This window comes from Pleurodeles waltl, chromosome 9 (genome assembly GCF_031143425.1).
Source record: "Pleurodeles waltl isolate 20211129_DDA chromosome 9, aPleWal1.hap1.20221129, whole genome shotgun sequence".
NCBI classification, from domain to species: domain Eukaryota; kingdom Metazoa; phylum Chordata; class Amphibia; order Caudata; family Salamandridae; genus Pleurodeles; species Pleurodeles waltl.
In genome coordinates, this window is record NC_090448.1 from 1155069340 (window position 1) to 1155083923 (window position 14584).

Below are 14584 nucleotides of genomic sequence, written 5' to 3' on the forward strand. Positions count from 1 at the left end.
TACACGTGTGAAGGTCATGGCCTCTCTGGACGGAAGGGCCAACCATTTTGGGATGCCTGGCAACAAGATTAAAGAGACAGCATCTTTTGAGACAGGATTTCCAGTCATGCTTTGGGCAAAGACCAACTGATTTAGAAATAAGGCAATGCGGGAAGCCAGGATAACACGAGTAAACACAGAATTAGGTCATATTTCCTTGTGACTTTAATCACGCCCAATAGCACGTTATCACGGTCGGTAAATAAATGCACAGAAACCCGCCAGTTCCAGTAAATGAATAATCTGTAATGCGAGTGTGCACACACAGTTTTTGAGTTCCTACCGTGTTGTCCCTGAGTCGTTCTCCGCGGACAAGGAAATCCGCGCATCCATTTTCCTCCGGCCTCGGTGCTTTGAAGACAGTGACACAGCTAAGTCCGCCGCCTCCAAGTGGTACCCATCCACCACTTGAGTCATCCCGGGTCATCACCACAGCGCGCACGCGTGCATAACTATTACTGCAAGAGAGGGAGGGGGAAAGCAGAGCATTAGCACCCGGCAATCAGAAAAATGAATTAACTGGACACGAGAAGGCAAAGTGAAATACACACCAGGCTTAGTCCGTCTTTCATTTCACGTGTGTGTGTGACTGCACACAGTACAGCAGCTGAAAACCCATATTCCTCAGAGAAGAGTTTAATATATATATATATATATATATATATATATATATATATATATATATATATATATATATATATATATATATATATATATATATATATATATATATACACACACACACACACAAACAATACTACAGTCCAGAGGTCAGACTGCATGTTTTTACCACAGTACTGAGAAACTGACATGTGAAAAGTGACAAACAGAGTTTATTACCACTGCTGAGTGGGGTAAGGGAGGCGTCATGAGTCACAAGAGGTGGACACTGCTTTCTCAAGTCACAGTAACTGGCTTGGGAAAACAGTGCTTGCGGTCTCACAGACTTAATTCCAAACTCAGTTTGCAGAAGAAGGCAGCTGCGGCAACCCTCACAAGGCCTGGTTCTGGTGATACCGCCTCAGCTCTGGTTATGGTTAAATACCTCTGTTTATACCCACTGCAGTTGCAAAACCACAGCATGACATAAACCATGGATGTAGAGGGAAACGGAGTAATATGTTAGTGATTGCCAGGGAGGGGACTGCCCCTGTGGCCACTTGTGCGCCATGGCCCCCCTCCACACTATCACACACCGTACAGAACCATACATCGGATGCACATTTACTCACCCAAACCAGTGTGCAATAACAAGCAAACAATGCGGGCGGTGCTGCAAACGGCCTCCCCCTATTACTCCACCAGAGTGTGCTGTTCTAGTACCCCGGTGAGTATCAGGCTCGGTCAGCGGAGTACTGAAGCAGGAGTGCACACTGCAAGAGTAATTGAAGGTTTCAAGATGTACAAGTCGAATTGCATCCACGTGTGGTACTTTCTAAAGACCCAGGCACCTTCTACGCTGCCCACCCCCAATGAATTGTTACTGCCCGGCCACAGCTGGAGCCTGTGGACAAAGTGCTTGTGGATTATGGCGATGCAAGAGCCATCTCAAGCAGGACCTGAGAGGGCGCACGAGGAATGAAGGGAGATTTTTAAAAGGCTTCGAATCACCTGGCGGCAGAACCCTGCGTTTCTACACTGGCAGGAAAAAGGGGGGAAATGTCCTATTTAGAAGCCAGTGGCTCCCTCTAAGGACTCCTTGGGCATGTACTCCAACGTTCTGTGTATCCGTGGCCCATTCAGGTTGCATTCCATAACTAGATTCCATGCATAACCCATACTATTAACATATATATTTTTTTAAAAAGTGAAATGACAGAAGGCGATCATCTCCTAAATTGCCTCGCTTGCATTTTGACCACTTTGAAGCAGAGTTAAAAGCTCATTCTAATGAACAGGGAACCATGAAGCCTCATTCTGCAGCACTCACTAGCATTTTCCTCCAGAATGTGATTTTTTTTTTATTACTAGTGAAGTCTAAACCAGAGCCATTGGCATTCTCGAAAGCACATTCCAATCACCAAAAACATTTGCTTCATTACACCTTTTCATTTATGATATATGAAAATCTATACAATAGAAACCCATATTAAAAATCATTCTGTCGATTTTGTCGTTTAAAAACACATTAAACATACTTTGAAATCAGTTCCACCCAACACAAGTATCTTGCAAATACTCTCCCAATTCGTGTAACAATCCAAAATGGGCTAATCAACTGCAAAATATCTATCTTCTTAATTTAAATAACTAATCTTTCATCAACCTGATCGTCCGGCACTTCCTCTTTCCAAACACATGATGAGGAATTGTTTGCTTCTTTATTTTCTAGAAAAGTATAATTTCGAACCTACTGGCATGAAGGATTCCACTTCAGCTGACCTGCCAGAGAAGATCACTGCATGGTGTGTGTGTATCAATCCACCAATGCAACAAGCCCTTTGCCTATCCATACGTTTTCCATCAGTTTGGAATAACTGTAGAAACCTTTGACCACAAACAATACTTCTTTGTGTTTCCCATTTATATCTTCCCAGTTTATATCTTCTATACGTTTCTTTCCATCTTCCAGAAATAATCCAATACACTCATATTCACTATGACCACTTGGTGTGATGAGCAACATTAATACATTCTGTTTAGCATCATGGAAATTATTCCTTTGAAATTACTGGCAGCACCATCCAGCACGATAGGGTGAATCTGAAATGGGATACCATAAATGGTACTTAGTAGAACTGGAATTAAATATACTCTCTACTCCAGCATCAATATAGGACCACTAACAGCTCATCTCTTGGTAACATTCTGCTACAAATACTCTTGGTGGGCTAACTCAGTCACCTTTCACACTGGGGAGAATTTCCACCCTCTTGCTCAGAATATCAGCAGCTCTTCACTAATTGCATCGTCTTTAACATACTCAGGAAACAATCCCATCTTACTGTGTCCATCATCCCAAATTCATTTCCAGCTGACCCAAAATTAGAGCCGACCGGGACCATTCTCCCATTTACTAAAAGCTGTGCACTTCTGTCTGAAATAAATCATAAGAGTCTGTGACCCACCACAAATCTAAAAGCTATAAAATAGAGGGGAACAAAGTAGTATTTTTGCACAGTTGGCAAACATCTGGCTTGTGATGGATTAGGATCTTTATACAGAACCCTCACACATAACCTAAGAGGAGCTCAGAAGTCAAAACTTACAAGTGTCTCTAAACACACTACTTAATTTTCTTAATTATTCTGGAAACATGCTCACTGTAACAAAATAAGGAACACTCCATTAAATTATATACCAACAAGACTATAACACTTGGACCATCCCATCCTAATACAGAAACTTTTCTTTATGCAACAAAAATCCTATCAGATATGAGCACATGGTGCTACAAATTACGCCTCAGATCAAGGCTCTTAGTGCAGGTTAATTTGATGTTAAACACAGGAGAAAACAAAAGTGTACAACCCTCTTTTTGTTTCCAAATATTTAAACCATCTCTATGATATTTGTAAATTATGTTTCTTCACATATATGCTAATGTTCAGATCACACACATGTGAATATCACCACACTGCTTATTGGTTTCCATGACAGGAGCTGGCCACTACAAGCCACCAAAGGTTTGATGACAAGCTCATGGCTTATTCTTTCTAATTATACATTTGAAATATAAATAATTGGCATAGAAACTCTAGATGATTTATGCATGTTGCACTTTCAGTGTGATCCTGTGATAAAGTTCAAAAAGCTTATTAATGCAAATATGAAAGGCCAGAGGTTATCTGTCACTGACACTTTGTATTGACATTACACCCCTCACATCCGTCTGTGTTAGCTCCGCACCTGACACAAGGACCATACAAATAGAACTTTGATCCTTCCATTCTGATATGGATACCTACGTTTACGAACAAAAACCAGAACAGTTATGAGCTTGTGATTTAATGATATCATCAAAGGTTAGGTACCATTAGATGATCCATAATCAGATCCATTAACACTCCCTTGCCCCTTGAATACAATGTGTAACGCTGACAAAATGCAATGCCACTTCAAAAAGGTTTACATTCACCATACAAACAATCTCTTCACCCTCATTATTTTCACACTTGGCACTAGTCAACTACATTCTTTGAACATCAGCCCCAAAGCAATAAAATAACAATACACATGTTCTCGTTCCTCTAAAAATCTTTTCCAACAACTTGTCAAAAGATACACTTTAAAAATGTCCCTCTATTAAAGCCACAGGCTTAGCTCAGGTAGTAAGGAAACAAGAGGGATGTGACATACTCCACCTTAATTTCTAAGAAAATTGGAATTACTTTTTTGGAGTAAGTCACAGCGAAAAAAGAAAAGACAAAAAAAGACAAGAGGAAATAAACACTAACTGTTACAGTGAATGCCACTTTTAATTGTTTCTCAAGAGGCGATTTGTACTAAGAATTTAAAGGCTGCATACACTCCAATTCGGTGGGTTTTATTAGTTAAAAATCATTTTATTACGTACTAAGCGCTTTAAATTGTTCTGACTCCTAAAATGGGATGCACAAAGGACAGCGATTCAGTATCTGAAAGGGACGTGTGCTAGGAGGCCTTTCCAAATACCAAATCGGTATCTAAAGTATAAAGTTTTGCAACTGAAATACAGTCGCAAACCCATTCACAAAAGAGACTCCTTTCTCATTGTGAATGTAAAAAAAATTTGTTTAAGAGGAAGCGGTGGTCTAAAAGACCTCTATCTCCACATATTTTTTTTTAAAAAGCTTACTTTTATTTTTAAAAGCAGTCCCATTTCCTTTTAGGAAAATGGAATGCATATAAATATAATGTGTGCTTTATTATAAAGCAGTCACAGGCATGGTGGTCCACTGCACTAATCATGGTGAGACAGAATGTGTGACCCACACCATTAATATTCATATAGTGGTTCAGATTCCAACTTTCTACAATTCAGAATTGTAAGAATTAATGTTTCAGTACACAGGTTGCTTCTTAAAATTATATACCAGGCGCAAAACTACAATCAGTATTTTGCAACCAGTAAATAGCACATCTGGTGCTCTTTTGCTTATAATTTTGGAAAACGTGCACTGTTTTAAGAGCAGCATCCATATAACTGCGTAAAGCACTACGCTGCACTGAGCAATCCTTTGACTACATCCAGAAACTTCTAAACCATGGATGATGATAACCACAATAATGACTAGATTAACAACATGTTTTTTATAGCCCTTGTTAATCCAGATTCTGCCATTTCTAAGAGCTGTAACAGGTGTTACTAGTGATCAATTTGATAGTATCCAATTTATTGATCACAGAAGGGCGAAAGGTCACACTGGTGACAGAGTTTTAGAGCATGTTACCATATACTGAAAAGATGAGCTAAGGTAAGATGTTTTGCAGAGTGACAGCTAAGGGCCTCATTACGAGTCTGGCCATCGGACATATCAAACATATCGGCAAACGTGCAATTATCCATGTAACAGGGTCGATGGCCAAGGAGGTAACAAAACTGCCTCAAGGAGGGACAAGCGTAAAGCAATCGCCAATGACAACAAAGGATTTTTGTAAGGCAAGCCTATGAACAAGTTATAGTGATTGGCGTGCAGCGGGCGTGGTTAAAAGCCCACAGATAGATTACAACAGGCCACAGCGCTTGTACATTTGACCTAAAAACTGTATTAGTTACACAAGCACTTATGGTTGGATGAACGGAATTTAAATATACTTACCTGATCGTACATAGGCGTTGTACTTTTAGCGCCTCTAGTAAACAATTGTATTGTTCCCTAAGTTTTCGACTGCTTGTCAGACAAGTTTGTGTTACGTAAGAATCAATGAACATTATATACATGCCTCTGATGACATTCAGTTGTTTTTGGAAGCGCTCGCTGCCAAATCTAACAGCATCCTCAGTGTGAGAGTCTAAATATATTGTTGAATGTTTGTCCTGTTGCTCAAGAGGCAGTTTTGAACATCTCCTTTGGAGGAATGTCATTATTTTCTTCTAGTAATATGCCATAAAACCTTCTTGCACAAGGTTTTCAAACTGCAATGAAGCCCAACGTGTTGGGCAATTCTCCTGGGAATTGTTTCCTGTGTTTACTTTTCCCTTAGTACCAAAAATAACAACATTTTGAAACAAGGCCTAATTTGCCTTTACTTAAATTGTACCCCCGAGCTGTTGTAACCTAAAAGCATATGAAGCAACTCTAACACACCTAAGTTTTTCAAGCTCCTCTCCTGCCACTTCCCTCTATCTATAACCAAACAGCTCCTTTTATCTGATCCACAGATCACCTAGACCAAACATGAACTTCCTACAAGAAATCTCAGTCCTCACCATTTCTGCTTTCCTCCAACACACCCACCCCACATTCCTCGGAGACTTCAATCTCCCAGGCTTTACAATACAAAATGTATGAAGGAAACCTTCGACACACTTCTCAACAACCGGGAGATAAAACAACTCACCAATGATACCCAACCCACTTGAAGGCAACATACTGGAACTCATCCTGTCAGCTTCTCCATACATGCACTGCCAAACATGTACAGCCTTGGAGTAGACTGGCCACTTTGCCACCCCCTTCAGTATCAAGGACAACTGAAAAGGGAACAATTACCTCCATCAAAGATGTACATCTTGTAAAAAACAGAACTAAACAACCTGTCAAACCACTTTCAGCTTGGCAGAGATGTCCACAAACTCCTCAGCATATAAAGCACCACTATACAAACTCATATCAAACCCTATGATCCAATTAAAATCCAGTCCATCAAGGCAAAGCCCTCAGCACCTTGGTACACTCAAGAGCTTAACGAAAATAAACATACCATAAAAAACAGGAAAAGAAATAGAGAAGATCAAACCTTCTGAATGACCATAGCCTATTCAAAACACTCTGCTCTAATAGCTGATCCCTCATCATCACAGATAAATTCTCTTATGACCATCAGTTTAGCAACCAACATAAGCAATGCTCACTTCAAGGCTGTCAAAAACTGCAGCAATCCTCTCCCAGAACCTACAATACCTATGTCCTTAAGGAAATGCAAACCATCAACCTCTTTTACACCAAGAGGAATGGCAAAAATCAGATCCAACATCATTACTGCTTCCTCAAACTCCTTAATTCCAGCCATTTACCATCGCCTCATTACCAAATAGACTTCATTCAATTCAGTCTCGCATATGGATCTCTCCAATCTACTGAACCTTCTCAGGACAACCTCCAATGAAGATGACACCCGTCTTTCTTCATCATCAAAGTGCTCCATGGAGAGGCTTTCATACCCCTTCTGCCTCCTCCCTAAGCCAAAGAAAATTCCCCGGTGCCCTTAAGACAGGTCCAATCCTTCCCCTACTAAAGAAGTCATTCCTGGATACAGCCGACCTCAACAACATCCACCCTATTACCCATCTTCCCATTGAGAAAGCAGTCATCATTCTGATACAGTAGCACAACAGCAAGAATAATCTACACTTCAACCAATCAGGTTTCAGGCTATGCTGCGGCAACAAGCAGCCAAAAGCCCAGCAGTTGACAATGCCCTCCTCCTCAAAGACAGGAATGACCCCTGCTTCCTGATCATGCTCAACTTCTCTGCTGCCTTTTACAGAATCGACCATCAAGGACCGGTCAATCCCTCAAACTTTACATAGATTTTCAAATACCAGCTTAAGCTGGTTCACATCCTACCTCATCAACTGGTGACAATTCTTGGAACTAGGTTCCAGAACATCACAGACACTCCCAGTCTTCTGTGGAGTGCTCAAAGTTTCCATCCTTTCTTCCATCATCTTTAACTTCTACATAAAATCTCTTGGACCCATTCTTGCAGACCACAGCATCAAACTCCATAAATATGCAGATGATACCAACTGCACCTAAAATAATATATTCTCTAACCATCCAATAGAGACAAATCCTGCCCTTAACTCATACAATCTTGGATTTCAATTAATTTCCTGAAGCTAACCCAGACAAAGTCTAAATTCTTCCTGTTTTCTAACTGCACCAAACAACCATTGACTCCGGCTTTGACCTACCAGACTTTACTCCATCTGACAAAGCATGAAACATCTCTGGGATTAACCCTCTCCAAAGACATCTCTTTCAAGCAACGCATTGCAAGTAAAACAAAGACAGCTTAGTTCTAACCCTCCGCCTGTACAAAATGAAGTTGTTTCATCTGCAAGATGACTTCAGATCAACCATACACACCTTAGTCCTCTCTCATTTGGGCTGAGGCAATGTCCTGCTCAGCAGTCTCACTCAATATCAACAACAACTCTCCTACAATTAAGAATAGACCTGAGACACACATCTTCAAGGAGCATTACCTCTGACACCCAGACACAACAGTCTAACCCTAACCTTCTCCCAATGATTGTACCTTCCAGTGGTCCTGCCTCTTGTTAATATATTTCTGTAAGCTGATCTCCTTTGGCCAGTCCTACGCCTATTGGAACCTGCATTATAATTCAGCACAGTCAGGGCTAGACTCCAACTACGTTTTTCAGCAAAGACAAGTTCCATGCAATTCCGCACCTACCCACCCTCTGACAACTCAAGACGTGACACAGCATATTAGAAGATTGATATTCCACCAAAGATTAGAATTGCTCAACCACAACCTGAGTGGCAACAATCAGCCAACCTAAGTGGCGACCAATACAATCAAGCTCCAAGCAACGGACAGACACGTCAAACATATGGAGTGTCCACACTAAAAAAAAAGATCATCTCTGCAACCTTTGGACCATTTTGGTTGCTGTTCTTTCATTACACTTGACTAAAAATGGGGGGACAAAAGTACAGAAGTATGGAAACTTGAGAGAAAAGCTGATAAAAACTAACAAGGATGGTGGGAAGCTACACCTGGAAGGCACCAGAGGTAACTCACCAAGAGCACCCACAAATAAACTCTCAAAAAAACTGCCAAGTGGTTTAAACTTTTCTACTGTTTATATCAACTTAACCTGATACCCCTCCTCCTCATTCCCTTTCTCAGCAACTTCTTTTGAGTGCTTACCAGCTTCTCCCAGCGTGATGCAGCACCACAAAAGCAAATGAATGAATACAACTGGTGACGTCTCTGTCAGAAAGTAGAAATCAGTGGTCGGCAAGTGAATTACTAATTTTCCAGACACTGCTGAAATAAGTGTTCCGCTTTTCACAGCCCTGTTCCAGCAGTCAATTGAAACAAGTAGTAGAAATAAACAAGCATTTGCAATGCAACGGGTCTCGCGTTTGCTCATGTTAGAGCTGATCGCGTTGTAAACTCCTAACCCGACTTTTCACCTATCGGGCAAAAGTGCATTTATGTACATAACCCGAAAAAGTGAAATTAACTATGTAAAGCGCTCGACTTCTGCCAAGCGAGATCGCGCTCGTAAATTAGAGAAAAAGAAGTCCTCAAGCCTGATGGAAAACAGCGAGCCTCGCATGTTTTCTGTACTTGGTCGCTGCGCTGGAGGAGGGCTAGCTACCGGAAAAGGCATGACGTACGCGTGCCTTCGACTAATGAAATCAAGCAGATTTTATTAAGCAAGGCCATGAACCAGTAAAAAAAAAAAACACTGATGTGAAGTTGACAGGGCTCCGAGCCCTTTTCTAAATACTAAAGCGTCTCGCTGCGATACACATGCGCGAGCGCATGCAACGCAGGCTCGACCCTAAAAAGGGCCTGCATAATTTACTACTGTGCTTTCCCCAGAGAGGAAGACAGTCTGTCCTTGAGGCTAGGTCTTCATAGGATGTTTTTGTTTAGCACTGTTTATTGTGAAAGTATTCTGACCTTCCCTTCCTAATACCCTTCAAATGATGTAACCTAATCTTTATAAATGCTAGGTACTTTCACTGTGATCCAAACGTCCAGGGTTCTGCTTGTCCATTTTCCTTCTGTCTCTATCACTTCTCCTTTCAGCTTCAAAGCACTGTGAACAACAGGAGTTACTCCTATCCCGCTCTGGGGTACTCGTTTTCTCAACATGAGAAAAGATTAAAAAACTCTGCCTGACAACAGATATTCCCAACCTGTAAAACGCAGTTATGTGTGATGACTGAGGTCCCAGAGGGATTGTATATTAAACCATTGATTCAATATTGGAATACATTACTTTACTTTTTTACATGTCTGCAGGGAGTATTTTTTAGGTCGAGAACGCAAGCGCTTTAACCTGTTGTAAATATTGTGGGCTTTTAACCAAACCCACCTCACGCCCATCACTTTCACTCGTTCATGGGCTTGCCTTTCAAAAATCCCATGATACCATTGGCAATTGCTTTATGTCTGTACCGTTTTGTGGCAGTTTTGTTACAGCCTTGTTGACTGACCCTGTTACATGGATAATTGCACGATTGCTGATATACTTCAGCGTGGGTGAACTATATTTTCTTTTGTTTCGTGCTCTATAGCAGCCACTGCCCTCACAGCACCAACAGTGGGAACTCCATCGGCGGTACTGGAGCGCTGGTCATATTGTTCATGCAGTTACCTAATCAAAGACATTTCTTTTGGCTCTCCCTTTCACACTCCATAGCTTTCCCAAAACACTTATAATTGATAAATGCTTTACTAAAAAACACAGAAATCTCCAACAAGGCTCTCCCAGCACAGCGGGAGAGCCAATACTACAATATTCACTGCACTCTGAAATGTTGCCCCATATTGCTTTGCAAGCATTCTTTTTGCCCATATCTCTGCTTGTGGTGGTCCTAGGACAATGGGACCACAACCAAAACGTTCAGCATGATGCACTCTTTCTGTTTAGATCATATCTGGGTCCCCACACTAGGTTAGGGGGGACCCGAAAATAATAACCCCTCCCACCATTCAGTCCCCTTTCAGGCAAACTTATGGACGGAACTTTTGTTTTACAGCTTGGAGTAGTTTGTGTTCTAAGGACTTTAGTATTGCAGTAGGCTTGCTAGGCCTGAGAATGTGTAAGGCACTATGCCTTCTAGGAGCTAAATATATGGTTGCACTACATTATTTTGTGTCATTCTATTTTCATGTGGTTGTGTCCTCTAGGGGCTAATGATAGACCATGTTTCTTACAAATGATATTTTTATTGTGGTGTCCTCTAGGGCCCGTTCTGAGCATTACAGTCAGCATACTACAATATTTGCTGCACTCGGTTGTCCCATAATGCCTTGCAGGGCATTCTTTTACAAAACAGTTTTGCTCATAACTCAGCCGTTCAGCACGATGCGCTCTTTCTATCTTGATCTGGGTCCCCATGCTAGGTTAGTGGAGACCCCAAAAATAATAACTCCTCCCTCCATTCAGTGTTTTATTAACCTCTCTCATGGCTGGAACTTTTGTTTTACAGATGAGAGTAGTTTGTGTTTTAAGGGTTTTGCCTGTAATATCGTTGCATTAGGCCTGCTAGCCCTGAAAATGTGTAATACACTACACCCTCTAAGGGCTAAATATATTGTTACACTGCAATACTTTCAGTCATTTTTTTTTTCCTGTGGTTATGCCCTCTTGGGGCTAACTATAAGGCAACATGACCATGTTTCTTACAAATGCTATTTTCACTGTAGTGGCTTCTAGGGGCTGCTCAGAGCATTTCAGTCTAATGGCAAACGTTTATTTCGGATAAATATGTTTGTTGGGTTTATATAATAATTGTACATGTTTTATTAATCTCTCCTTATTGCAATTATGACCATTTTTCAGGCCAACATAACATTCTTATTACACTATGAATGAACACTCTTGATATGTTTGGGTGGCCCTTCTAGTTTATTTATCTCATTACTCCTCTGTGGCTGTCTTGTGTCTCTTTTTGGGAATTGTGTTAGCCAGCCAGCATCCCTGCTGGTGGAGTCGTGAAAGTGGTATTCTACTGGAAATAGCATGGCAGATTTAAATTAGGATGCTAAATGGAAACATTTTCATGTTTGGCTGCAGATACAGGAAGAAGGTATATGGAAGTGCTTTAGTTATGTGCAGGGCCACTGGAATTATATGGCAGGAAATGACCAAATTATGAGACAGGATGGACCAATTTATGTGGCAAGAAGTGTCTATTTATGAATTTACAATGCCAATAGCTCTAACTCAAGCGAATGCGACACCCACTGCATTGCAAATGCTTGTTTTTAACTACTTTCAGGAGAAGAAGATCAAATGCACCACCATAAATATTTCTCCAGGCAATCTTTCTGCCCTGCTAACATAGTTGGGTCTTTATCTATTATTAGATATCAAATATTCATGCTTCTTTGTCAGACCAAGATTCTCTTAACACTAAGATCGTTAGCATTAAAGTCACCTCCTAATATCTGCCTTGAATGAGGAAGGAATTCTTACTAACAATCATTGCACAAAGCAGGACCATGGCATCTCCTGCTGATAACAATGTCTTCCTCCCTCTACCCGGGCATGGAGGAATAAAACGTTACATTCATCATTCACATCAACAAGTCCTGTGTGATCTACTCAATGTAGAGAACTGGCAAATTATGTCTTCAAAGTCTTGAAAACAGAACTCCATTTCAACCAAGCAGACACTGGCCTCATCTCTTTCGTATGCAGTAAAGTTTCAATGAGGAATCCTAAGTGGTACCCAATCGAATGCATCCTAAAGCCCACCTGCAAACTCAAAGCCTACACCTTATGCAGCTTAGGCATCACAGAGAACTTGGTGTTGTGGAGCCTGAGGTCCTAACCATACCCGAATGATGAGGAAGCAAGCATAGAGCATCTCTACAACTGGAAGCCTCATAACTGGGGTCCTGTCACTTCCAACAGACCCTGTATGCTGCAGGACTTATACCACATTCTCCACTCTTCACCACCATTCACACATGAACACTGTTCTGTCAACAGTCCAAGCTCGCCACCCAACCACCTCTCACACAAGCCCTGCTCTCTCGACATTCCAAGCTCACCACCCAACCACCTCTCACACATGAGCACTGCCCTCTCAACACTCCAAGCACGCCACCCAACCACCTCTCACACATGATCACTGCCCTCTCGACACGCCAAGCTCGCCACCCAACCACCTCTCACACATGAGCACTGCCCTCTCAACACTCCAAGCTCGCCACCCAACCACCTCTCACACATGAGCACTGCCCTCTCGACACTCCAAGCTCGCCACCCAACCACCTCTCACACATGAGCACTGCCCTCTCGACACTCCAAGCTCGCCACTCAACCACCTCTCACACATGAGCACTGCCCTCTCAACACTCCAAGCTCGCCACCCAACCACCTCTCACACATGAGCTCTGCCCTCTCGACACTCCAAGCTCGGCACCGAACCACCTCTCACACATGAGCACTGCCCTCTCGACACTCCAAGCTCGGCACCGAACCACCTCTCACACATGAGCACTGCCCTCGCGACACTCCAAGCTCGGCACCGAACCACCTCTCACACATGAGCACTGCCCTCTCGACACTCCAAGCTCGCCACCCAACCACCTCTCACACATGAGCACGGCCCTCTCGACACGCCAAGCTCGCCACCCAACCACCTCTCACACATGAGCACTGCCCTCTCGACACTCCAAGCTCGCCACCCAACCACCTCTCACACATGAGCACTGCCCTCTCAACACTCCAAGCACGCCACCCAACCACCTCTCACACATGAACACTGTTCTGTCAACATTCCAAGCTCGCCAACCAACCACCTCTCACACATGAGCACTGCTCTCTCGACACTCCAAGCTCACCACCCAACCACCTCTCACACGAGCACTGCCCTCTCGACACTCCAAGCTCGCCACCCAACCACCTCTCACACATGAGCACTGCCCTCTCAACACTCCAAGCAAGCCACCCAACCACCTCTCACACATGAGCTCTGCCCTCTCTACACTCCAAGCACGCCACCCAACCACCTCTCACACATGAGCACTGCCTTCTCGACACGCCAAGCTCGGCACCGAACCACCTCTCACACATGAGCACTGCCCTCTCAACACTCCAAGCTCACCACCCAACCACCTCTCACACATGAGCTCTGCCCTCTCAACACTCCAAGCACGCCACCCAACCACCTCTCACACATGAACACTGTTCTGTCAACATTCCAAAGTCGCCAACCAACCACCTCTCACACATGAGCACTGCTCTCTCGACACTCCAAGCTCACCACCCAACCACCTCTCACACGAGCACTGCCCTCTCGACACTCCAAGCTCGCCACCCAACCACCTCTCACACATGAGCACTGCCCTCTCAACACTCCAAGCAAGCCACCCAACCACCTCTCACACATGAGCTCTGCCCTCTCTACACTCCAAGCACGCCACCCAACCACCTCTCACACATGAGCACTGCCCTCTCGACACGCCAAGCTCGGCACCGAACCACCTCTCACACATGAGCACTGCCCTCTCGACACGCCAAGCTCACCACCCAACCACCTCTCACACATGAGCACTGCCCTCTCAACACTCCAAGCTCACCACCCAACCACCTCTCACACATGAGCTCTGCCCTCTCAACACTCTAAGCACGCCACCCAACCACCTCTCACACATGAGCACTGCCCTCTCG

At 43.1% G+C, this 14584-nt stretch overlaps 1 protein-coding gene across 2 annotated transcripts in view; it reads right to left on the reverse strand.

Moving 5' to 3' along the window:
* Positions 1-14584, reverse strand: part of SPRED1 (sprouty related EVH1 domain containing 1) — a 252830-nt gene that overhangs the window by 126599 nt on the left and 111647 nt on the right. For both annotated transcript variants that reach the window (XM_069209011.1, XM_069209010.1), the window contains exon 2: positions 323-497. In XM_069209011.1, coding sequence (XP_069065112.1) covers positions 323-497 — 175 coding nt within the window. The remainder of the gene's footprint in view (positions 1-322; positions 498-14584) is intronic.